The 27602-nt window shown below is 43.7% G+C and overlaps 1 protein-coding gene across 12 annotated transcripts in view; it reads right to left on the bottom strand.

The window, feature by feature from the left end:
* LOC140453536 (transcription factor HIVEP3-like) overlaps window positions 1–27602 on the bottom strand; it is a 412504-nt gene that overhangs the window by 56804 nt on the left and 328098 nt on the right. For 11 of the 12 annotated variants that reach the window (XM_072548302.1, XM_072548305.1, XM_072548299.1 and 8 more), the window contains 3 exons: window positions 23860–23907; window positions 6285–11865; window positions 3931–4076 (listed from right to left, as the gene is read on the bottom strand). In XM_072548302.1, the coding sequence (XP_072404403.1) occupies window positions 3931–4076; window positions 6285–11540 (5402 nt within the window). In that variant the 5' untranslated portion in view covers window positions 11541–11865; window positions 23860–23907. The remainder of the gene's footprint in view (window positions 1–3930; window positions 4077–6284; window positions 11866–23859; window positions 23908–27602) is intronic. The other variant, XM_072548306.1, reaches the window with a different exon arrangement.

Below are 27602 nucleotides of genomic sequence, written 5' to 3' on the forward strand. Positions count from 1 at the left end.
CACACAAAGACGCACACGACTAATCAGTTGACATTTCATGAAAAGCTCAAAATCAAGGACCATGTCCATAGCATCGCACTGACAGAGCAATTGTCTGAGTGATATGCTTTCAATGGAATTCTCACCCAGCCAAAGATTTGGACAATCTCGAATCCTCCCTGTTGTTTAAATAATTAGTGAAACAGAAGTGCAGAGAATGTAAAGAAACTGGCCTGACTGTGCTTAATGAAATACTAACACAGTGAAGATTATCTCTTCAATAATAACTTACATGAACAGGAAATAAACAAACAGTTAATCAGCTCTGAAGAAGGGTCACTGTCAACTGTCAACTCTGTCAACTCTGCTTTCTCTCCACAGATGCTGCCAGACCTGCTAATTTTTTCCAGCAATTTCTATTTTTGTTTCTGATTTTCAGGATCTTTGCTTTTTTTTTTCCTGTTTGAGGAGTTAGATCATCTACTTTTCTGGAGTACATATGACTAGAGGTACAACGAATAGGTGTTTGCACAAGTCAGCCTTATGGTCTTTAACAAAAAGAAATTGCTGTAGAAACTCAGCAGGTGTGGCAGCATCTGTGGACAGAAAGCAGAGTCTTCATTTTGAGTCCAGTGACTGCTTTCTCTCCACAGATGTGACCAGACCTGCTGCGTTCCTCCAGCAATTTCTGTTTTTGTTTCAGATTTCCAGCAACCATAGTTATTTGTTTTAGTTTAGTCTTTATTATAATATACTTACTGTCCTCTTGCAATGTTGCTCACCACTAATCCAGGTTCAAAGTAACTTAAAGTTTAATTGCTTATTTGTTCTTTTGACTTCACTTGAAATAGATCAATTGTAGTGATCTCTGAATTCTAGGACTGTTCTAACTGCTTCTAAATGGCAAGTTCCAGCTGAAATGATTGACTTTGTCATTTTACCATACCTTTCTCTTCTATCATTAACTATGGGGTAGTGTTCCCTTTAAGATGAATGCCTATCCAATCACATAACAATCCATCAAGTACCACGCACTTCAATATTACAGCTATGCACACCATGATGGTTAAATGTGGTTTGTTGCCACTTTAGCCCAGAGGTAAAGTACTAGCAAATTCCTCAAAGACAGGAAATTTACAGATGAGAGCCAAGCCGGAGATGATTACTCAGGTGGACTTAACAGCCACAGTTCACTCAGATCGGCTTCTGAAGTCTGAAGCTATCACTCAGCACTTGCCTTTCCTGCAAACAACTCACTGCTTCCTTCCATCTCTGAGCTCTGTGTTACAGTGCTTCCAGCTCACAGCGAGTGTTCAGGAGATAGAAGTAACAAGTTGAAAGAAGTAGTGAACTGGAGATCAAAAAAGGCCAAATGAGTAAATTATTACATTTTAACAAGTTGTGAATTGTCAAATTAGTTAGAGTCACTAGGAGGATTTTTGCATCAACTCATCTCATTTGATCAAGTCACTCTGCTAAAGTTGGTTTCATAGGATATTGAAGGATGATTGTTCCCGAAGACTGCCCCAGGGCATTTCCAGGGAGTTTGCGATTTGGATTCCTGACCCAATCACATTACAACGCAAAGGTTCTTGCGGCTTTCTCAAAGCTGCACTGGAATAAATGCCACTCAAGTTAACTGCCACTTTTCCCCTGCGCTTCCATTGTGGCAGCTTATACAGTTATTAGGCCAGGCCTCTTGAACAGAAATGGCAAATGTTAAGTTGCAGGGTTCCCTCCCAAAGACTCGCCGGCAGGTTCAAGTTCTAAACTGCCAAAGAAATCTGCAGACCACAAAATTTGCTTAAAATGTGAAAACAGGTGCAGAGATTACAATGCACAATTAACACAAGTACATTGCTTCCCTTGTAAATGTAGACAGTTTGTAAAATTTGTTCAATGCTGTTGGGTGACTGCACAGTTAAACAGGGGTGAAATATTGTGGGAGACTACCAGTGACTGAAGTTAGCCAGTACTGTACTACCTAAAGATATCCTCTGCCTACTATTGCCTGGCTGAAACTGGATGCACACGAGACTAAGAAGAAAACTGAACTACGGCACATACAAAGAGAAGGCTGCATGAATTTCTTACAATGCATTGCAGCGTCTGGTCTGGGAAGTATAGAGGAGAATTATCAACTGACAAGAGTCCAAAGACCCTTAAACAAATTCTCAGCTGACAATGGGAGTAGAAGATTGTGACACTCGATGCTGTGGTTCCGGACCCTCAGAATCTGAGTGCAGTCCTGCGACATGTTCAATGACTTCCCATTAGTGGTCGGGGTCAGTACAAGCATCAATAAATCTCTTACCCAATAAGTGTACAATTAGCTCCTCTCAAACACTCGATGCTCCACACCTACATCACTCAAGAACCAATGACTTTTATTCCATCTCAAGTAGACAAGAAGATGGAATCCGAAAGTATATCTACCATCCACACATGTCAAAACAACATACCATAATTTCTTCAATTACACTTCCAGATCTCAAGCAGATGCATAAGAACACCACCATATGCAACATACTGGGGTCTAGATTAGAGTGGTGCTGGAAAAGCACAGCAGGTCAGGCACCATCTGAGGAGCAGGAAAATCAACGTTTCGGGCAAAAGCCCTTCATCAGGAATTCCTTGTAAGTGTAGACAGTTTGTAAAATTTGTTCAATGCTGTTGGGTGACTGCACAGCTAAACAGGGGTGAAATATTGTGGGAGACTACCAGTGATTGAAGTTAGCCAGTACTGTACTACCTCAAATATCCTCCACCTTTAATTGTCTGGCTGAAACTGAAACTGAATGTACACGAGACTAAGAAGAATACTGAACTATGGCACACACAAAGAGATCTGCTGTGCTTTTCCAGCATCGCTCTAATCTAGCCTCTGATCTCCAGCATCTGTAGTCCTCACTTTCACATACAAGGTACTATCTAGAACATACTGTCTTGATTTGGAACCATATCACTGCCCCTTCATTGACAGGAGTTCTTTCCATAATAGCATGGCAGGTGCATATATATTTCATGGACTTAGTGATTCAAGAAGGCGGATGGCCATCACCCTTGGGTAATTCATGATTGGCAATAAATGCTAGTCTACCCAGTGATGCCCAAATCCAATGAACAAATAAAAATGTTTGTGAAACAAATGGAAGTTTTGTATTTTGCAGACTACTTTTCTCCCATCACCAGGAAGCGGGGTAGGTATATGGATCTGTGCAGGAAGATTCGAATTGCATAATTAGTACCTAAATATTAGGCCTTTGGTGTCTGGTTTAAATTTTATGAATTTATAGATATATTTTTGGAATTGTATGTCTTTTAAGCCGAGAGGGTTTCTCGATCTGATCAAGTGGAATATGGGAATTTGCTCACTGTTTCAGGATAACAATATTAATTAATTGCACTGATCATGAGCAACCTGCAACCAGGACCACAAATGCTTGTTTAAAAACTGGATATGGGATGAGATGAATGATGCCAACATGAGAACTATTTGCAAATGCCTCATTTTAAACATGCGCTCAGCAAGAATGATAAACATCCAGTCTTTAAATGCAGCTTCTGTGTTTTTTTATGCTATTCTAATACTAGTGTCCATTAATAATATCAAAAATATGAACAGAAGGTATTTAACCCATGTTTCACTGTGTCCGTCAATTCATCTTAACTCCAGAAACATTGGTGATTACCTCTCTTACTTTAAGCACCTTCAATGCCAAGTTGCAGTGCAAGTATCTCAAGTTTTGTGTCAAATAAAATAATTGCTTAAATATTTGTATCTTCTTTGACTCAATAGTGGTGGGGTGGGGAAGAGAAGATTCACCTCAAAGCGTTTTTACCATTCTAATAATACTTGTCACTAAAGTGTTAAATTCCCCAGGCAAACTACCTCAACAGAAAAGGACACTTCAGAACAATATTGTAGACATGTTAGAATACTGCTCTTACCCTCCTTCAAAAATCTTAATTCTAGTTTGTTCCAGTCTCTTGGGTGTTGAGGTTTCATCTTCATGTTTCTCCCTCCTTTCTTCTTCCTTCTCTAATTTGCAGACTTCTTTTCTCCCATCACCAGGAAGTGGGGTAGGTGTATGGATCTGTGCAGGAAGATTCGAATTGCATAATTAGTACAATTGTGGGTAATATGTTTGCTATCACCACACAAGAGAGGTCTGGGAGTAATTGCAGCCTTATAACCGTTAATGTCTAAACTGGTTGTTACAGAGACGGTGTTGTAGTGGTAATGTCACTGAACCAGTAAATCAAAGGCCCAGGCTAATTCTTAAGGTTCAAATCCAACTGACGGAGCGTAAAAAAAAGAATTGAACACAGGTCTCACTAATGATGATCATGAAACCATCACCGGTTGTTGTAAAAAACCTAACTCCTTCACTAATGTCCTTGAGAGAAGGCAACCTACTGGCTTACATGTGAATCAAGATTCATAGCATTGTGACTGACTCTTCACTGTCCCCTGGATTGTCCAATGAGCCACTTGATTCAAGGACAATACAAATGGAGAACAAACATTGCTCTCATCAGCAATGCCCCCATCCCATGAAAGAAAAAATAGCAAATGTTTGGTAAATCGTAGTCAAAATAGTGGAATGCCAGTCACCAGAAGTTAAATTAAATGCATTGGTCAGCCCTCGCTTACTGCATTGAGTGTTCAGTACTGAACACCCAGTCACTGAAAACTAAATATATGCATTAACCAATGCTCCAGTATGCATTGGGTGCATTGACTTTGAGGTTGTGGAAAAACCAACTTATGACTGAATCAGTGGCCAGAAAAAAAGGGTGGAATTTGTGGTGAGGTTATGGAGCTTTTATTCAAAAGAATTCATTTCTGAACTTTGTTGGATGCATCAGCATTTATTGCCCATCTCTGGCTGCTTTTGAGAAGTCAATGGTAAACCGCTTTTAGGAGGTTGATTACTCACTGCGGAATTCTCAGTCTCTGATGTGCTTCTGAGGCCACTGTATATACATGGTTAGTCTAGTGTGCTCAATGGTAGCTCTCAGGATATTGGTAATGAGGGTTTCAATGATGGAAATGCCATTGAAAAGGCAAGTGGCAATAATTAGATTCTTCTTTGGAAATGGTCATTGTTTGGTACTTGTGTAGCATGAATTTTACTTGGAACTTTTAGCCTAAGCCTGAATATTGCCCAGGTCTTGTTGCATTTGCTCACAAACCGTTTCGGTATCATTAATCATGAATAGTGCTGAATGTTGTGTGATCAACTGCAAACATCTTCATTTTGGACCTTTTGATGGTCCTGGCAATACCTCTTGTATTTTTCTTTGAACCAGGGTTGATCACCCAACTTGATGGTCTAAGGGGATATAATCAGACCATGAAGTTGCAGATTGTGCACGAGTAGAATTTTGCTGATGGCCCACAGTGCTTCATGGGTGCTCAGTCTTAACTGAGTAGATCTGTTTGAAGTCAGTGCAATGGTAGTGGCATGCATCACACTGAAAAGTAGCCTCATATTGAAGATGAAACTATGTAATAGTCACTCCAGTCAATACAGTCATGGACAGATACATCTAGAGCAGGGAGATTGGTGAGGATGACATCAAGTATGTTTCTCCTTCTTGTTAGTTTATTTGAATACTGCCACACCCAGTATAGCAGCTATGTCATTTAAGACTCACCCAGTTCAGTCAATAGTGATGCAGTTGAGTCACTCAGACAATGTCATTAAAGTTCCCACTAAAAGTACATTCTATGTCTTCTCCACCCTCTGTGCTTTCTGCAAATGATGTTCAACATGGAAGAACATTGATTGATCAGTCTAGGGGAGGGGGAGGTTGTGTTATGTGGAAATCAGCAGAAGGCTGCCTTAACCACTTTTGGTCTGATGCAATGAGATTTTGTGGGGTCCAAAGTCAATGTTGAGGATTTTCGGGGCAACTCCCTTCTGACTGTCTATTCTCTATTGGGCCTGTCATCCTGGTGGGACAAGACATAACCAAGACAGTAATAGTGTTTTTTTGGGATATAGTCTGCAAGGTATGATTCTATAAGAGTGCCTGTCAAACTGTTGCTTAAACAATTTGTAACTATTTGGGTCAGAACAAAATCAGCAACGTTCAGAGGTTTTATGAGAAAAAGAAAAGAAAACCACAAAATTCACATTAAGTCCCAATTGCAAAAGATCTAGGTTCCTTTTTAAAGCCCATCCAAATAATGTGGCTTATATCTGTCTGTTTGCTGACTATTTATATCTGTTCCTCTTAATGGACCTATTACTACACAGTGTTAACATCAAAGATGTGTCTCATGTTAACCTTACCTCGCTAACTCTGAGTTTCCTGGTGTTCGATGGGACTAGTTTTCCTGCCTCTCTCCGTGGAACTGCAGCCATGGTGTAGATTTCCTTGCTGGTTTTCTGCTTTGATTTCAGGAGTGCAAGGCTTAGCTTGGTCGACATGCCGGGTAGGTTGGGATTGTACAGGCTGATACACCAACTGGCATACACTGAAGATCTTCGGTCAGTTTGCTGCACGGGATTTGGCTTGGTGTACTTCAGGTAGCACCAACTGACATTAGTCGTTGTATGGAGGCTCGGGAAGTGTAGGACCTGTTGGATGTCACTAACATCTGTCAGATAGGCGCTTGGCTTTGCAGGACTGGGACAGGTGGGTGGCTCAGGTAAAGTGCTGGTGGGAGGTTGCTGGAGCTCTTGGGCATGGACTGGGGCTCTCTCTCGGACAGGCTCCTGAGTATCTTCCTTCTTCACTGACCCTAAAAGCGGTTTATTTCCGTATTGGTGTACGGGCCAGGGTTTGTATACCTCTGATGTCCCGGGTGACTGAAGGGAGAACTGTGGGAGGGGCAGAGTCTGCTTTGCACTGGAGTCCCACTCTTGGGAGGTTTGTGTCGATGAGGCCGTTGACTCAGTCAGTTGTTGTCTTGGCAGCTGAGGTTTCTGTCGTCTTGTAGCGTCCTCTGCCCTTGAATGCATTATGCTTAAATGTTTAACTGGTTCAGTGCTCTCTTCAGTTTCCTCTTCAATCTCTTCCTCCTTCACACGTTTCTGTTGTTGGGTCTCCATGGTCAATTCTAAGCTACCTGCTGGAGACAACATTCGTTTGCTTCCCCCAATGGTGGTCTGGTAACTGTCTGTACCACACATGCCTTCTGTTGGTGATGTGAGTGGTATATAACCCTTTCTTTCTGTCATGGGAAATGGTATTCTTAAGTATGGCGATTGGAACAGATCTCTATGATGGCTAGCAATCATCTGTGACAAATCGAGCCCTAGACCCTGCATGGCTGCAGTACATACAAGGGTACCTTTGGGTTTGCAATCTTCCACTCTGCAAATGACCACTGCAGAAGGACTTTCTGCTGACTGCGTCACCAACATTTGTGACAGAGTCGTGTACATGGCACTGCCATAGGTTGGCATATGGGTCTGGACCCTGACGGGCACTACAAGTGACACCACAGGCTGCAGGAGCTCAGGAAATTCAGTGACCGAGGGCTGTGATGCTGACAATGACGCAGTGCCTGGAGAGGAGATGGCTGAAGAGTGGACGGCGCCGGCTGAACTGTACTCGGACTGAGAAGGGAAAGGTGGTGAGCAAGAAGGAACGCGGACCGGGGGAGACAGATGGGACGGGTGTTTCTGCTCCCTGAAATGACCGCCGGTTTCTGCTTGCAGCTGAAAGGCAAGCTGCGAGTGCAATGGCAGGTAGGCAGCTTGTGAAGTGGATGAGGGAGCCAATCGCTGTCTGTGCAGCAGCGACGCAGGATGAACAGACAACTCGACAGGCTGCTGTAGCAGCTGTTGGGAGGCCTGCAATTGGGCCTGTCGAACGGGCAGCTGCGGTGATGCAAACAGAGGATAGGGGACGTGAGGCAGGGCTACAGGAGTTGAAAGCACCTCTGGCATCACCAGCGATGGCAGCAGCGATGATATCTGCCCTTGCTGCTGAAGGTGGTGTGGAGCTGGGAAGGGAGAGAGCTGCTGCTGCTGGTATTGCTTCTGCTGCTGCCCTGCTTGTGGTAATGGCTGCTGAAATACTTGGAAGGCCTCGGTTGGTGGTTGGGTGTAAAACAGTTGGGCAGCCTCAGATGGCAGCTGGGAAACGCTGGGCTGGCAGGAGTGAGACAATGGCGGGGGAGGGGGAGAATGATAACGAGAACTTAGCCCGTGAACAGAAGATTTGCCAGGAACGTGGGCTTGTTCGGGTTTATCTTGCTTTGAACTGGATTTGGCCTCTTGCTCAGATTCGCCGTACCCACTCAATGAGGTCTGGCGCACTAAGAAACACCTTCGCCGCTCTTTCAAAGGGGAGGCCAGTTTTGGGCCGGAGGTCGACTCGGAGGACAGGCTCCCATAATCGAAGGACTTGCTGCGGATTTCAGGTGTTTCTGAAGGGGGTTGCCCACTGGAGGCTTGTTCGGACGAGGACCGCCTCATTTCACGTTGGTGATGGTAATGAGCGGGCACAGTCAGCATGTGAGAGCCCGGGGGCCTGGCATGGATCTCAGACAGCGGCCCGACCCCTTCCTTTAATGAGGAGGCTTCCCCTGGCTTGCAATACTCTTCCCTTTCAAACGATACCGAGTGGCTGGAACCGTGCGAGATACTGCTCTCTTGACTCGGGCTCCTCGCCAGCGTGACGGACTCAAAGCTCGATTCTCCCGAAGACTGCGACATCTCGGCCAAGCGCAACCTCTTCTTTTTGGGCGGCAGTTTCTCTGTCGGGAACTGCGAGAGGGTTTGACTTCTCTGGGGCCACTGGAACTCCTCGGGGGCTCTCTCTGGCTCTTTCACGGCCGCCTCCTTGTCCCTCTCCGATTTATCCGGCTCTTCGGTCACAAGAATTTCAGGGACTTGGATTTTGCGTTGACGGACCAGACGGGCTTGTAAGGGATGGTGGTGGTGGTGATGGTGATGGCGAGGATGTTGAGGGACAGAGTGCCAACTTGGTTCTGCCCCCACCGACTGTGACGGATACTCAACTGACAGGCTTTCTTGGGAGCTCACGCTGCTGAGGTGCTCAAGAGATTCGGACTTCTCGAAAGAACTCGGCCTGCTGAGAGCATTGGTGTGCTGGATCACCGAGATCTCTTTTGCGGTCGCCCTTTTGCTGCTGCTGTCCGAACCCAGGACCTGAGTTTCCGTCGACGTGGGCCCAGCTCCGATGCCCAGCTCCAAGCCTGCCTCTGTGGCCTCACCCCTGGCTCCAGGGTGGGCCAATCCTGACGGGCTGCCAACAGCCTGAGATGACAGAGGTGCCGAGCCGGGGGGAGCAGTGCCGACACTGGATGGCACACTGGGCACCATGACAGGGGCTGATCGGCTGCTGTAGTCACCCGGCGGCTCCTCGTCATCCCCAAGGCTCTTCTCTTTCCTCCTCTTCCTCGCTGGTGTGAGCTCTAGCGATGGACGTAGCTTGTAGTGCACCATCTGTGGCTGCATGTCGTGAGGTAGAGCTCCGTGTTGGCTCTCTCGAGGAATGTGAGCGAGATACGGCCGGGACCTTGGGGCCTGCAGTTCCGAGCAGTAATACTTCTTGTGCGTTTCGTAGTTGTTCCGTTTGCGGTAGCGGGCCCCACAGATGTCACACTCGTACATCAGCCCCTTCACCCGTGAACCCTTCTTGGTCTTTTTGGTGGGATCGCCCTCCACAGGCTCCTGCTCCTCGCCCGACCTGCCGGGTGGTGCCTGCATCTCTTTGGCTGAAAAGCCGCTTTCCCCTGTCTGGTACTCCATGCCCGAAGGCAACTCGATGGCCTTCTGCCTCTTCAGCATGCGGTGCTGGGAGACGAGCCCGTGGCTCTGGCTGAAGACCTGCCCAGGGTCAGCCATCCTGTCGTCAAAGGAGTAGCTTCCCTTGAACGTTGGCGGGAAACAGGCACTGCCTGCAGAAGGCATGGAATTGCTCCTGGTCAGAGGCACTGTTTCAGTGGCACTGTGGACATGGCGCGCTGCTGCTGAGAATGGGTGTCTACTGGGATCGGAGCCCAACAACTTCAGGTCAAACTGGAAGGATTCTCTGGAGGTACTTGGCTTTGGAGACTCAATGCTACCGCGTCTGGACAGTGAGGTTCTACGAGGCTTGACGCTGTCGATTTGACTGGTATCCACCACCGCCTCGTTGATGGTAATGAGCTTGGTGATGTGTTCAATAACATTCTGTTCCATCTGGGCCTTGGGCAGGGAAAAGGAAAGGGAACTGGGCTTATCTTCCAAGGCCATGGGCTGCATCCTCTGGGTGGCACTTGCTGCTATCATGGAGGTTTTCTGACTGTACCGACCATACTTGCCGAGAATGATCTCAGCGTAAGACTTTGCGCTGGCCTGGGGAGGACTGATTTGCAGCTCTGCGCTTTCCGAGCGAGAGAAATAACCAGACTCTGTGCTCCCTTTGCTCCCAGGACTCAGGAAGGTCTGGGACTGTTCATCGGCCAGCGCCCTTCTCCTCTCACTGAGCCGGAGTGCCAGTTTTTGCTTGATGGTGTGAGAGTCTTCGGGCTTGTGGCTGAAGGAAAGATCGAGGGAGGTCTCGGAGACCTGCGAGCCTTCTTCCAGCGATGGCGTCTCGTTCTGCTGAGTTGCTGTGAAGCTTGCACGCCTGGGGCTCAGTTCCTGGGCACCGAGGGAGCTGGAGCTTGGAATGTGCTTGTGTTTGGGGGGCAAGTCGGTGAGCGAGTGGGCGGACATTGCTGCGGTCTCGTCCTCTGAGTCTGTGCTTTCATCGCCCTCCGTGTGCTCCTCCGGCTCGTCCCCGCTGAGTTTCTCCATCTCCAGGGTGGAGGTCCCCGCCAACATCTCCCCCTTGGTTCCTGGGACAAGCCCTGCTTTAAGCTTGTGAGCGTGGGACTTGCGATGCTTGTACAAGTTGCTCTTTGTCTTGAACGAGAAGCCGCAGGAGTGGCAGGGGTAAGGGCGCTCGCCCGTGTGGGACCGGATGTGTTTCTGGAGGACGCTGGGCTTGGCGCAGGGCCGCCCGCAAAAATGGCAGATGTACTTGCCGGGCTTCTGAGGCTTTCTCTCCTTCCTGGGTGCCTCGTCTTGCTTCAGGGGCACCTGGTGGCTGTAGACAGGGTCCTCTTTGGGGCAATGGGAGGGGAGAAGGTGCCCGCCGTGTGATGGAAGCCCACCGTGGACGTAAGAGCCCGATGCCACGGGGCCTCGAGGGTCAAACAGCTGCCAGGAGCGTCTCTCCAGACCGAGCTCCGGCTTTACTGGGGCCATGAAGACTGGGGGCATGGGCTGCTGCCGGAGCTGGGCTGGCCCGGGCTGCGGTTGCTCAAAGGAATAACTGCAGGGGTGGGGTTTTGGCTGCTCGGGCCCTGGGGTCAGTGGGTGAGCCCTCTCCCCTGTGGGAAGCTGCAGCGGGGCTGAGAAACACGGAGGAGGAGGGACAACGTCACCACCAAGGCTTCCTGGAGGATGGAGCTGGCTTGGTTGGTAGGCAATGGTGGACCTTACAGTGGAGGGAGAGATGTCACCTGTGCCCGGTGTCCTGCAAGGGCTCTGTTCAGCCCTTCCTGTACTTTTCTGGTGGGCACCACTTGGCTCAGGATCCATGACCTTCAAGTACTATTGCGTTGGAGCTTGGCAGGATTCATTTGCTAAACGTTGCGTCTTTTAGGAAACAACAAAGCCCTGCGCTGCTCGCATTTGTTGAGAATGCTGCAACAGTTTATTTTGTTACGGTGCTGATAAAAGTGTTCCTGCTTGATAACTGATGCAAAGAAAAGGGACATTTATTTAAAGTTCACTTCATGGCGAGTTCCTTTGAAGGCAATTATCAATCGTATGCAACTTCGAGATTGTCATTCCAAATCATTTTTCTTGAACCTTCTTCACAGCTTCTGTTTTCTTCCATTATAGCCTGGAGTTGACTGTATTCCTTCAACCAAAACACAAAGGACAGTCAGTCAGTTATTGCACTTGTATGACGCATCCTTTAATGCAACTTGCACTTGTATTGCACTTGTGTGAAATGTTCTAAGGCACTGGGTGAAAGTTTGACTCATCAAGACTTAAGGAGATTTTAGGGCAAGTGGCAAAAAGCTTCGTCAAACAACGAGATGCACAAGGGCATCATAAGGGAGGTGGAATGAAGTGAGGTTTACAGAGAGAATTCTAGAATTTGGGATCAAGACAGCTAAATGCAAAGTCACCAATGGTGCATCAGTGAAAACCGAGGATAAGCAAGAGGCCAGACAATGTTTTGCATGCCTAGGCTACTCAGGTATGTTCAAGCCTTTTACAAAATAAGTACTGGCTGTTAGATTCCGTGCCAAAGGTTTCCTAGGCATTTTATTTTTGGGGAGGATCTTGCTGTGGAATTAATCCTGAAAAAGAGAACACAGAAATGATTCACGCCAACTTGGTTTGACCTTAGCTCTTGTTTCTAAATTACTGTCTTGTGGAACCTCAGGTAAAAGGTGCCTACAGGTGACTTCAGCCTGACACTGAATATTACCCCTCCTCAAGTGTGTTGCTACTTAAGTCATCACCAACCTCACAGTACAAGGTTTGACAATAATTGTGGCCTCACCCATGTTCCACAAACAAATAAAACAAAAATCAAAGTCCTCCAAGCCATTCTATCAATACTCTGACATCTTTATGCATGGGTATCAGTAGACCACACACACACACACACAACGTCTCCAGTAAAACAGGTCTAAGACTGCATCAACTAATCAATTAAACTAATTAAAGAAAGAACGAAGACTGGTGGACATGGTCAGCAGGTTAGAGAAACAAGCTTAACGTTACAAATTCTGTTTGGGATTGAACAGAATGAAGCAAGTATTAAGCCTGGGAAAAGAAGAGTGGAGCAAAGACATAAGGAGAAATGCTGGAATGATTAAACGACTCAAGAGATAATGGCTGAAGCTTGATAGGATTTCATTGAGATTAGCAAAGAAAGCAGGAATAGTAATGGAAAATGCTAGAAATACCCAGCATATCCAGCAGCATCCATGGGAGGTGGAAGAGAGGCAGAGGCAATGATTCAAGTAAATGACTTTTCATCAGAATAGAATTATCCAGTTCAAACAGAAAGTCATTCGCCTGAAATGTTAACCCTATTGACGCTGCCAGACTTGCTGAATCTTTCCAGTATTTAAAGACTAGAGTCATAGAGATGTACAGCATGGAAACGGACCCTTTGGTCCAACCCGTCCATGCCGACCAGATATGCCAACCCAATCTCGCCCCACCTGCCAGCAGCTGGCCCATATCCCTCCAAACCCTTCCTATTCATTCTCATTTCAGATTTCCAGTATCTGCAAAGATGGTAATAGAAATAACAGAATTAATCGGTACCTGCACTTGCTGTCTGAAAAGGTGGGAGCAGTATTTATGAATAAAAGTTATTTAAATCAGTGTGAAAGTGGGAAGCCTCATCAAAAATGGTTGAGCTTCTGTTCAACATGCTCCAACAGTACTTGAGGCTGAGAACAAGAGAGGTCAGTGTGCGAGAGGGGGTACGGAATTAAGAGAACAAGCAAGTGAAAGCTCAGGATAACATACAGTTGCAGATGTTCTGATTCTCCTCCTCAGTGGCTTAACAGATTCTCAAATGAGAAAAAATCAAATTTACAAGTAAAATAACTTTTCAGCGAAATTGAGAAGTTACAATGGTTATAGTTTTGGAATTTCCAACTCCTACAGATGGTCAGCTGTACTGATTTCTACTGAGTTATTGGTGCAGGCAGGAGACAATTGGGGTTGGGGAGGGGGGGGGGGGTGGTGAAGATGTGGAGCAAGAGATGGGGAAGTTAAGTTTGGAAGTGACATGTGTCAGGGTCAGTGTGTGGGAGAAATGTGAAATGGGACATCACATTCAGATGTAGCTGAAGAAATTCTGTGGAGCAAATTGGAGTAAAACTAACTTTTACAAAGCTATTGTTGCTGAGGAATTGCAGTAACGCGGAGGGAAGGCTGAGTGTATTAAATGTTTAAGCAACTAATGTTTAGCGATTTCAAATCAGCAAACATCCAAACAGAACCGCCTCATTTTGCTCTAATCATTGAAGATCTTCCTCTTCACTTTAAGAATTCCAGGGAAAATATATATCTCCTCGCTTATCCTTTTGATATTAAATCTTCTTTCTCTAAACTACAAACAGTTTATTTTTCTCAATATGGCTCAGGCAGGCACTCAATACCAGGTTTTCTAAACAGAAGTGAACTTGTCATTCTGGGATAACTGTAAATATATTTTGTAAATACACCTCCAATTCTATTATCACTTATTTAGCAAAAGAGTGGAGTCTCAGCTACTTGGACTGAACTTTTAAAGTTATCTCCTGTCTTGGTTGTGTTAGGAGTACTAATTTCAAATTTTTAGCATCAAGAGAAGCCATTTTGTCCAACTAGTCTATGCCTGCCAATAATGGTCTGTTGCCTCTGTCATATAACTGTCAGCATAAACTTCTTTCTCCCTTACTTACTTATCTAACTTCCTCTTAAATGCATCTATGCTCTTTGCCTGAACAACATACGTGATGACAAGTTTCATACTCTCACCACTACACACCCTAATCACAGGTATGACTAGAAATGATCAAACTGTGAACCATTAAGATTGATGGATTGGAAATGTCAGGGAGGAGCACAGCTTAATTTCCAAGTATGCACCACTAACAGATGCTATGGAAGTTTAATCCCTTAATTCTTCAATGACAGGTGACTGTAGGGAATTATTCCTCACAATACTAAGAAACAGGATATGTCTAACTATAATATATTGAAAGCCTTGGGTGTCGTATAGCCTTAGAGTAAGTTCACTAGTAGGTGCCATTTCCCACTGCGCTGTCGACAAACAGAATTATTTTTTTGAAGCCAGCAGACTTGCTGACTGACTGTGAGAAAACTCCTTGGTAGGTCAGCTAGTCATAGAGATGTACAGCATGGGGACAGACCCTTTGGTCCATCTTGTCCATGCCGACGAGATATCCCAACCTAATCTAGTCTCATTTGCCAGCACTTGGCCCACGTCCCTCTAAACTCTTCCTTTTCATACAGCTTCATGAAAATACATTAAAAACCTCAAATGCATTTATTCTTCGAGTGGATTTATGCTTACTTGCCTCAGGAAGTTTATGCTAAGTGTCCACATAAGCCTGCTCCCTGGACGCAAGTCCAGGGAATGAGTCCCATACCAGAGGCTGTCTTGGGGAGGCAAGGCCTTGCAAACATGAAAAGATGCCTCGAGTTTTGAAGGCCGTTTTGTGGTCTGGAGGCTCAGTGCTGGCACAGACTTGGTGAAGGGGTTGTCATTTGTACTTTTTCAAACTCATTTTATTCTTTTGCTGGATTATTTATAATTCTTTCAATTCTGTACCAAATGCTTAAGAATCTGTATCTCGGTATCCTGTACCTAAGATGGCGCCACATTACAAACTTTTCATTTCATTCATTTGAATGCGCGTGACAATAAAGCCAATCTGAATGCTGAGCTAACATTGTTAACATATGCTTTTATTTCTTTCACCTGAATACAGTAAGCATGTCAAAGTGAGAAAGCAAGCAAAGTATCTCAGGTTGTTATTGGTAATGGTAATTTGGCACGGTCCTTGGGGGATGATAGGCATTTCTCTTTAAGTGGTCATACAGGTTGGTGTGCACAGGTTGGTCATAGTGAGGAGGCAGGTTACCATGAACAATCACAGCCAGAATGAGGATTGAGCCTGTTGTATTGGTATCTTTCTACATCATACTCAAGCCATCTAGCCAACTGAGCTAACTGACACCAAAATGTTGCAGGTAAATAGCAGTTAATGACCTGAAGTTATAAGCTGTCTGATTCCAAATCCAAACTCCTAACTTGCCTCAATTACAGGTTGCTGGAGTAAGTGCTCAGACAGAGCTGGTCAGTGCGCATGCTTCACTAATAAGTACATAGACCACCATTTGCCACGAACCTAACTTTAATTCTAAGAACATGGACAGCCCCCTAAATCACAGAATCCTACAGCACAGAAGGCAGACATTCGGCCCAATAAGCTGCATTTATGTAGTATACTAAACAGAGTAAAGAACTCAATGTGTTTCACAGGACCGTTTATCAAAATAGGTTTGAAGTTTACCACAAAGACATAACAGTTTGGTCAAAAAAGTAAGTTTTAAGGAATATCTTAAATGAGATGAGACAGCGTAGAGGGTTTGAGAGAGGAATTCCAGAGGTTAGGGTTGGAGCAGCTGAAATTACAGTGACTAATGATAAAACAGGAAAGTGGAGTTGAGGCAGAGTTGAGATCAGCCATGATTGTATCCAATAACAGGGCAGGCTCGAGGGCTGAATTAACTTTATCTACTCTTGTTCCTAGTTCTTATGTTCTAACAAATAAAACAAAGGAGCACAAGGATCCTGATGGATTGTCAAACTGGAGGAGATTACAGACGGTTAAAATGGAGGAATTGAAAACAATGACAATGACACTTTTAAACCAAGGGCATTGTAAATTAGGAGTCACTGTAGGCTACGAAGAAAGCTAAGGGGTGAGCAGGATTTGGTCCAAGTTGAAATGTAGAGGGCAAAGTGTAATACTAGCTGATCATTATCAAAGGTTGAAGATGGGAGTATTAGTCAATTCCGGTAGAAACAAAGAATGGATTGTGGAGACTTGATTGAAACACATTCCAGATAGTCTGTTTCCTGCTGTCCCATTGTAGTCTCATGAATCAGAATCAGTTATACAGCAGGGAAACAAAATTTTGGTGCCAATCATTCATGTTGACCAGACATTCTAATCTGACCAAGTCCCAGTTGCTAGCTTTTGGCCCATATCCCTCTAAACCCTCCATATTCGTATACCTAACCAGATGCCTTTTAAATGCTGTAATTGTACCAGCCTCCACCACTTCCTCTGGCAGCTCATTCCATACATGCACCACCCTCTGAGTGAAAAGGTTACCTCTTAGGTCCATTTTAAATCTTTCCCCTCTCACTTTAAATCTAGGTCCTCTAGTTTCGGACTCCCCCACCCTAGGAAAAAGACCTTTTCTGTTCACCCTGTCCATGCCTCTCATGATTTTATAAATCACTATAAAGGTCACCTGTTGAATCTCTGACGCTCAAAGGAAAATAGTCTGAAAAGGCTGAGGCTGTCTCTATACATCAAACCCTCTAGTCCAGGGCACCCAGTAGACAGCAGGACAATTTTCCAAGTCTACAAATGCAATGTAATAAAAGTTAAACCCCAATGCACAATCTCTTCGTATCTTAGATTTGGGAGTCTAATTGCTACATGGATCCACAACCAAGAGAAAGGTGGGATGTTAGCTGACCAATGGCAGGAAGTGTGGTTGGAAATCATATGATGAGACATCCAGGAATATTTCAAAAGTTGTCAACTCCAAACTCCCAAAGCCTTATCAATTTGTGTCTGCTTGCACTGGTATTTTCTACTCAGTGTTCTGTACTGTGTCAATTCCAGAAGTCCAGGAGATTAATCTTCAGTTGATTCAGATATTTGGTATAAAATTAGGTGTGGAAATCTATTCATTTCATTGTAGCCATATTGTTACAGTCCTTCAGTCATATTCCATTAGTTGTATTGTATATACAGTGTATACTACAAATCAAAACATCTCCGGGGTTTAACTGCCCAAGTACAACAAGTTATCTAGTTAAAGCACTTATGTTCATGCTTTTCTGCCACAAAATCCAGTCAATATTACTTAAGACTAAAGGGTAAGGAATTATTCAATTAAAAGTAAATCAATTGTACATTAATTCTGACTGCTGCAGACAGATCAGGAGAAATTTAGTTGGATTCTTTCATTCAACCAGAACAATAAAAACATGCTTAACCTGATCTGCAGAACAAGAATTGCTACTTTGGGGATTTTTGTTTAAAAATGACTTATTTGGATTTTCTTTTAAAAAAGAGCTCAATGATAGAGTTGTGTAGCTCAAACATGCAATGGTTCCCTGCAATTAACAGCATATTGTGGAGAAAAACATCTTAATATTTTGTCCCTTTGATTAGAACTGCACACAATTTGAAAACAAAACGTGTGTCATTCCAAATCATCAGGCCCATCCAATTGTAGAGAAAGGATCAAACAGAACTTTCATAAAATATCGTTTCAAAGTTCTGCTTTTGTTGTTTAATAATACTCATTAAGAGTATATCTTTAATGTATACAGGACCAGTAGATGCAAAGTAGATTCCAATCTTTTGAAATGCTTTTCACAACCCCAGAATATTCCAAAGTGTTTTATAGCCAACGAGATGCTTTTCTGAGGCACAGTCAGTATTGCAGAGAAGGAAATGCAGCAGCCCATTTGTACAAAGTCCTACAAGTAACAATGAGATAAATGATAATTCATGTTGTTACAGAATAATTAAATGTCAGCCAGAACTTTGGTGGAATTACCCTGCTCTCCTTCAAATCATGGAATAGGATAAAATCAAAGAATAGTTAAGCACAGAAGGAGGCCACTTGGCCTATCATGTCTGTGTTGGCTGTAAAATGAGCTACACAGCCTAATCCTGCTTTTTTTTTAGATTAGATTAGATTAGATTACTTACAGTGTGGAAACAGGCCCTTTGGCCCAACAAGTCCACACCGACCCGCCGAAGCGCAACCCACCCATTCCCCAACATTTACCCCTTTACCTAACACTATGGGCAATTTAGCATGACCAACTCACCTAACCTGCACATCTTTGGACTGTGGGAGGAAACCAGAGCACCCAGAGGAAACCCACGCAGACACAGGGAGAATGTCAGTCGCCTGAGTCGGGAATTGAACCCAGGTCTCTGGCGCTGTGAGGCAGCAGTGCTAACCACTGTGCCACCGTGCCGCCCTATGCTTTCTAGCATTTGGTCCATAGCTCTGCAAGTTACGGCACTTGAGTCACATCGACAGATATCTTTTCAATGAATGGAGGGTTTCTGTTTTTACTGCACTCACTACAGGCAGTGAATTCCAGATTCCATGTATCTTTTACAACTGCATCACAGGGAGGAGGCTGTCTCAGTTTGCCATCTTGTTTGAAAGCTGGCACTTCAGTCAGTATTGAATTCCCTCAGTACTGCACGGAGTATCCACTTGGATTATGTACCGGATCTGAAAATGGACTTCAATCCACAACCATAATGACACAGAGGTGAGCATGTTACACCATAGAATGACTGATTCTTTATTGTTGTAACACATCGAGTAACTATTAAGGTGCAGAATAAATGTATGTTTAGTTTTGTTCTGTCATCAGAACAAATGAAATCTAGAAGCTAATTAGTTAATTTTTGGATGTAGACGAGAGCTAGAATTAGGAACAGAATCCCATTTTCTTGCAATGTTTATCCACATGTTTTAAGTTTATGTTTACTTATGGGTGGCATGTGTGACCCAAACTTGTTCATTCCTGATTTGTCTTTTAATACAGCCTTACCCCTCCTCATTTCATTAACTTGCTTCACCACTGGAAGCCTCTGAAATTTCCAACTCTGGCCTCTTTTGCATCAGAGGCATTTATTACTCCATCACCAGTGGTCCTGCAATTACCTAAGCCCCTACTCGGGCGGCATGGTGGCACAGTGCTGCCTCGCGGTGCTAGGGACCCGGGTTCAATTCCCGCCTCGGGCGACTGATTGTGTGGGGTTTGTATGTTCTCCCCGTGTCTGAGTGGGTTTCCTACCACAGTGCAAATAAAACATGCAGGTTAGGTGAATTGGCCATGCTGAATTGCCCATAGTGTTAGGTGAAGGGGTAAATGTAGGGGAATGGGTCTGGGTGGGGTGCGCGTTGGTGTGGACTTGTTGGGTTGAAGGGCCTGTTTCCACACTGTAAGTAATCTAATCTAAATCTTAAAAAAACATCCTACCCTGCCTCTTACTGCTCCGTTAAGGCAGCCCTTCAAAAACTTACCTCCTGTTTCAGTATTCCCTCACATCAAACAATTTCACATTTTATAATGACTGAACTCCTGAGAAACAACGTGTACATTGTTCTACATGTAATGCAAATTTATAAAAACAAATAGTTGTTGACTTGGAAATTTACTGCAACAAAATACTCCAATGGATACAGGCACTGCAAATGTATCTATAACAGATTGTGCTATACCCAGTGTTGGTGTTAAAGCACTGCAGATATTTGGAAAACTGATCATTCACATACCCAGAAAACCCAGTTGGCAATATCATCAATACTCAATCCATATCTAAAAATGGAAAATGCTGCATAATCTCACCAGATCTGGCAGCATCTGCACAGAGAAAGCAGTGTTAATGTTTTGAGTCTGGAACTATTCCGAAGAAGGGTCAGTCTGCTTTCCTTCCAGATTCTGCCAGACCTGCTGAGTTTACCTGGTATTCCTGTTTTTGCTTCAGATTTCCAGCATCTGCAGTGCTCTGTTTTATCACATCTAAAAGGTGTGATACTCTTTATCTACTTCACATACTGTTTTGGTTTTTTACGTAAAATTCAAATAGTGAACACATCAATGATTTCATTACATTTTAGACATGGTAGGAATATTACTCAAACCCTCTCTTTATACTCTTGACCTCAGTTATTTGCCGATAACCTATGACTTCCAATCTGAAAAGAAATGAAGTTATCGGCTAACATCCCTTTTCCCTCCTAAATTCACAAATCTGTCTTGGTATTATTTCAACGCCTGGCCATCGTTCCGTCAACTCCAACCATATTCCAGGAAAACTTGTCTTTGACATATCCTTGTCTCTAAAATCAGCAAGTTACCTAAAAGGACCAACGTTAGGCACTCAATAAGACCATCACTATGCTTTCCTTTGGATTATACATACTATTGCAATTACTGTTGTAGCAGGATCCCAGCACACTATAGATCCTTCACAAGGCATCATTGGGAACATTCCTATCCCATAAAAGATCAAAACTCAGACCATTCTAACTTGAATTATGAGACAATACAGTTTCCTGCCTGAGATTTTCTGGTCAGGTTTCATTCTCACCAGAGCTGAACTGATTTCTACAAAGTCCCTTACATCTGTGGAAAGAATTTGGTCTCAGAATTTGATGGCACTATACCTGTTTAACTGGTGTAAAATGGATCCAGTATGGTCGATGCCACCCACTTTACTGGTGATAATAGTTGGCATTCTGTGCACCTCAAACTAAATCTAGACCTTTGGAAAAAAAATCGGGAGTGGGACCCCGTTGCCTGTTGCTGGCACATCTTCCAGATTGTTCCACAAATGGCGGCAGTGAACAAAGATGCAACTGATTTCCTCAAGTACCTGGCATTCTAATCGGCAAATCTGTAAAACAGACACTGGACGACGCTATCCAAAATGTGAAGAAGAAAGAACAGTGAGACATTCTCAACCATTGTCTACCCTCAACTTTACCGCTGGTCTCTCATGAAGCATTTTGGTGACCGGTGAGTTACCAAACTAGGCCATGGAGAATGGCATCTTTAGCTTGCTGACACTACCTTCAGGAAGCTGGTGGACCAACATGCCATGATTTGGTTGAGAGACTCCTTGCACACCATCTTGTGCTTTGCTCGTAGTTTCGGATGTGATGTAATGAATGATTTTTCCTGATATGATTTAATAAGCTGCTTGAGAGAAGCTTGATACCTCTCAGCTTTTGAACCTCCTTCCTGATTTCGTAGGATCACAGAATCCTCACAGTGAGGAAGCAGGCCTTTCGGCCCATCGAGTACAAACCATCTCTCCAAAGGGCACTCCATCCAGACCCACCTCCTACCCTGTCCATGCAATCCTGCATTTCCCATTGCTAATCCATCTAAACCTGCACATCTCTGGACACTACAGGGCAAGCTTTGAACTGTGGGAGGAAATGGGAACATTCAGTGGAAACTCATGCAGATATGGGGAGAATGTGCAAACTCTGCACAGACAGTCACCCGAGGGTGGAATCGAACCCATTCCTGGTGCTGAGAGGCAACAGTGCGCACCAATCAGCCACCATGCTGCCCGGTTTCCCCATCACAAACAACACTGAGGGAATGAGATGTGTTTTGGGTCTCTAGCATTGTGACTGTGCTTGTCCGTCTTTGTTATAAGTCTTAGTGAATATTAAAGTTTATTGGCTCCTGACAGCATAAACCTAGGGAAGAAAAAGAAAGTCCCAGTTCATGCATATTGGCTGGACAGGAGCAGTGGGCTAACTCTTCCGTATTATTCCAACAGCAAGACTATTCTATTTCCTCAATGAGTGAGACTGCCCAACCAAATATTGAAATTAGTTCACACCCTGCTATGGATAGTTTTCCGAAGAGCTGAACTGAGTCTACCCAAGCTCATTTCTGGTATGACCACTGTCCTGTCAGCCAGTTGGCATTAGAAACTTTGCTACCAGTGAATTATTATTGAAGCAGAGCTCTGCCTCTTGACTACATTAATGCCATGGGGATGGAGTCTTTGAACCCAATACAAAGTGACCAAGTCAGTGATTCCGTAACAGAAACACAAATGGGCAACATGAAGTAGGTGTTGCAGAAGATCAGTGTTGGTCCCATTCCAGCTCATTGATCAGACATGGTCTAATATCAATTGCTCATTATATACAAAGAGAAAATATAGAAATGGCATGTTGGAAGGATTCCTCTGAAAATCTTGCATTTAAGAAAAGTATCTTTCATGACCCAAAGTGCGACACAGTTAATTAAGCACTTTTTCAGTGTAGTCACTCAGTATCATTTGAGGGGTGGCAGATTTAAAACTGATGATGAGGAATTACTTTTCTCAAAGGGTCATGGATCTATGGAATCCAATACCCCAGGAGTGAGGTGGATACTGGGACACTGAATAAATCTGAGGGGGAGAGAGATTGTTATTTAGTAACAGGTTAAAGGATTATGGAGAGAGGGCAGGACAGTGGAATTGAGATCATGATTATATTAAATGGTTGAGCAGGTGCGAGGGACTAAATTGTCTACTCCTAGTTCTTATGCTCTTAATATTGGTTCAATATTGGAGTCATCCCCTGTTCATAGGGCCATGGCACCTTTGACATCCACTTGAGTGGGCAGATGGGTCCTTGGCTGAATACCTACCGATAAATGTGAATATGATTGACTGCATCATTCCCAAAGTACTAAATGGCAATTGTGGGCTCATGTCTCTCAAGCAGGGCATGAGCCTACAATCTTCACAAGTATGTGTGCTGAGTAACTGAGCTACTGACTGATGATCTTCTAGGACTTGGATGAAGGACAAGGTCAGAAGTTAGTGTTACAGCTGACCGGATGTTGAACAAAATTGCAAAAGGGTGAGAGCAATCGGAGGAAGAAGCTCAGCTCAATGGGTTTAAGTGCAATTGACTGGGGACATGGCATTACTTGTCATGTTGCACTGTGCTGCCGAACATCCATTATTATACTCATCCAGGGATCATTGCCAGCAGCTGAATTTGATCCTCAGGGTTCTCAGACATGACCCCCTTCCACAATCCCTCAACCCTGAGCTTCCCTCATTGGTTGCCCAAACACACACTTGCTTTTCTGATTGGATAATTTTTGATTGTCAGTAAAGGCCGTTTTCTTGCCCCAAACAATAATACATTTAACACACAATAGGACTGAAATTTTGTTTTTTTTTTACGGTTCCTTGATGTTTCACCAACATTTTGCCCATTGTAGCATCCTGGAGTTTAACCATTATTTCTTTCGGGCTTTAGAATAATCCTGAAGGTTTGACAGCCCATCTGCAGGAGATTCAAGCTGCTTTGGGAAGTTTCAGGGTCAGCACAGTTTGAAGTGAACTTAAACTATAAGCAAGAGAGTGAAAGCATGTGGGTCATTTAGCACACAAATCAACTCACACTCAACTGCAAAGCCAAGAAAATTGAAAAATAACTGATGGATAATTTCAATCATAGAATATTTCCATAGATCTGAGCAAAACTCCTGATGTACCTGTAGTTCTTGATTTTGGTTCTTCACAAGCTCCTGTTTTAGTTTTCTCTGCAAAAGGAAAACACAAAGATCAATAAAGAAAAATGGAAGTAATGTCACAGTTGGTGTACTTGGACTGTTAAAGACAGAGCTGCATCAACCCTCTAATGTATCAATGAAATTGCCTGACATTTTGCCTTTGTATTTTTCATAGAATCCCTACAGTGTGGAAACAGGCCATTTGGCCAAGAAGTCCACACCTACTCTCTGAAGAGTAACCCACCCAGATCCATCCCCCTATCCTATTACTCTACATTTCCCCCGACTAATGCACCTAGGGGCAGTTTAGCTTGGCCAATTGACCTAACCTGCACATCTTTGGACTGTGGGAGGAAATGGAGCACCCGGAGGAAACCCAAGCAGTAACGGGAGAATGTGCAAACTCCATACAGATAGTCACCAGAGGCTGGAATTGAACCCAGGTCCCTGATGATATGAAGCAGTGGTGCTAACCACTGAGCCCCCATGCCACCCTTCAAATTCAATGAAACATTGCTCCACGGCTAGGGTTGACAACTCTGATATGACATTTCCTAGGAGTTGTGGTCACATGATTTCTGGCTTCCAGTGAGTCCCCATTCCACATTATCAGTCATGAGATATGTCCGGTCTCAGGAAGACTCTCATTCCTGACAATTGAGAAGCTAACAATATTTTTTATTAAAGAAACACAATTGGATCATTTTGACTGCCAGTTGAACTGGTATCTTCAATTCAGTTTGCAATCCATGGATTAGTAATCCAGAACCAGAGGTTAATATGCCAGGGGTATGAATTCCGATCTCACTACAGCAGGTGGTGAAATTTGATCCGATAAACATGAAGAAGAAATTAAATAGTCTCAAGACAACTACATACTCCTTGTCAATTGTCGTAAAAGTCCAGCTGGTTCAGTAATGTCCTTTAGGGAAGGAAATCTGCCGTTCTTTCCTGGATCTGGCCTACATATGACTCCAAACCCTCAGCAATATAGTTGATATTTAATTACCTTCTTGGAAAAATTAACAATGGTCAATAAATACTCATGAATGATTTGAAGAAAAAACGGGATAAGGGAAATTCAAATCAAAAGGCTCAGTTTATTTTTTAAAATGGTCGTGCAATTTTGATTCCTTAATACAAGATTCAAGATAGCATTGACACAGAGCGACGCTTTGTGAGCTCTCTTAGGGGGGATTGGGAGGGGTTGGGGTGGAAGGATTGGAAGTTACTTGCAACAATGTTTTGGGATTAATTTTTTTCCAATCACTGGAGACTGTAGGCAGTAAACAAATTTAGTATGGATAAGTCCTCAATCCCAGAATTATCCACTCCCCGCTAACCTTCCCCTCCACATCCACTCATCCATCAGTAAAAGAGCAGTTAAAATACCCACAGTAATTGAGGAAGAAAAAGAAAGAGAAAATGAACTGCTACCAAAACATATCATTGCAGATATTTCCTGTTAGTTCACCGCAATAGTTATTTCAGCAGTCACCCAGTCTGACAGCATATGTAGCCAATACAAATAGCTTTGGCAATGCAAAAGGCCAATGAAAACAATTATCCCACTTTCAATTTATGATACTATAGGCTTGAATCTGGAATCCAAAAGACTAAAGGCTTCAAAACACATCAGCCTTGCAAAGTTACATTCAGACTGCATGGAGGAAGAGAGCACCCCAGTATCTGCCAGATATCTGCAACAGAAACACTTCCACGTTGTTAGTTCTTGGAAGGGGAGGTATTGAGGTTAAATTTTGCTGGCCGTTTCTTTTTCGATAGGTCTTTTCTAGTAAAGCAGAGTTGAGTTTTCATACTGTTTCACAAAGAGCAGCTCTAACTCATAGCAGGTAGTGCTGGATGTGCGAGGCCGAAATGTGGAGAACAGAGAGAAGAAGAAAGGGAAAGAATGGGAGCAAGAGGACGTGAAAAAGAACAAACAGAAAAAGTGGGCATTTGAAATCTGTTGAATTGGGAACGGTTGGCCCCTGAAAAGTTATGGAGTTGTGCACCACTAAATAAAAGAAATATTCCACATCTAAGCAGTGAAGAATAGCCATCCAGGTCATCACACTGAGGAATACTGGGATTGCTTTTTCAGGAATAACTAGATAAAAGGATCCAGGTCTATCGTTTTCATCTCCCATTGTCCTGGCAGTCACATGATACCTCAGCAATAGATTTGTTTTTAATCAACCACAGCAATAAAGCTTTATAACAGACTCAGGCATGAGACGATGAAAATCCCCAGTGGTAGAAAATGTTTGGAATGATTAAGTTCAAAGTGTTTTCTTCTTCCCACAGAATGCCACATTCAGCACACAGCATGTCTCAAATTGCTCATATAGAGCAACCCAAGATGTTACTTTCTGAAACAAATCCATTTAATTTGCATTTCCGAATGTTGAACAGTGATACAATGTGAAAATGATTGTCTTCTAACACCAACATGAGTCATGGTGGCAAAACCGCTGCAAATATACGACCAATAAAATAAAAAACTCTACAGGTAATTCGCTACATGTTAGAGTGAGATTCCAGAACTTTATTGATGCCCTAGGACAAGTTTCACATCAGGACCATCAATCATGTCAGGATTAGTGCCTTCAACAATATTAAGTACAAGCCCTAAATGACCACGACAGGAAATAATTTGAACTCTGTCCAATTTTGTGATTGACATTAACTTCAACTTGGGGAAACTAGCAGGGGACTTTCCTGTCCTAGCTAACTATTTATCCCTCAACCAACATCACGAAGGTAGTAATGAGATAATGACTACATCATCTATGTGCTGTACCCACATTGGCTGGCAAGTTTCTCACAACAACAGTGACTGCATTTCAATTGTACGTCATTATTACAGTGTGCTTTGGAATGTCCTGATGTTGTCAAAGGCACTATATGAATGTAGGCTCTTTTGTCATTTGATTGGTTATAACAAGGTTGATGGTAATTGGTGGAGAATCAGAACTCATAGCCTACCTCTTTTACTCCATTTTTTGCAAGATTCTTTTGTGCATTGATAGTAATGAGTGCTGTTAATGCATCAGTATAATCCCTGGAACATATAGGCTATAACTTTTGCAATGCAGCAGAATTTAGCAAAGGTGCTCCTCCAAGAAAAACCATCAGATGGCGCCAGTATGCTCACTTGACTTTTTAATGTGCACATACCTATTTACAATTGCTAAATGGATGTGTTTTACTTGTCTACTCTGTAGAAAGACTATTCAGTAATAGTTGGCGGGCTGAAACAGGGTAACATTCGATGGACCACTTTCTAGCTTTAAATAGAGAAATCTGAGACTTAAGGATGCTCACCCCCTCCCCAACCCCAAACCTCCACCAAGATGAAAGAGAGGAGATAAGCTAGCAATGAGATGACCACCATACTGAAGATTGCTGGTGGAAAGGTGTAATGTGTTTCAAAACTCAAGCCTGTCCCTCCCAAGGATTAATTCCACATGTTACACGACCTGCCTTCACTCTGTGATATCACTATCAGTCTCAAGGGGTCACCTCTCTTCACTGCTACACAATTGGGAAAGGGCCGCAGCCATGAAAGTTCACTGACTGCCAGAAGATAATTGGAAATCTACCCCAGATGACAAAACAGTGACTCCCTGAGGCACTGCACACTCTTCTGATAAGATTCAAACACTTCACAATGCAACACAAAGCTTATTGAAAGATTTTCAGCAATAGGTGCCGAATGTTAC

Source organism: Chiloscyllium punctatum, chromosome 27 (assembly GCF_047496795.1).
Source record: "Chiloscyllium punctatum isolate Juve2018m chromosome 27, sChiPun1.3, whole genome shotgun sequence".
NCBI lineage: Eukaryota > Metazoa > Chordata > Chondrichthyes > Orectolobiformes > Hemiscylliidae > Chiloscyllium > Chiloscyllium punctatum.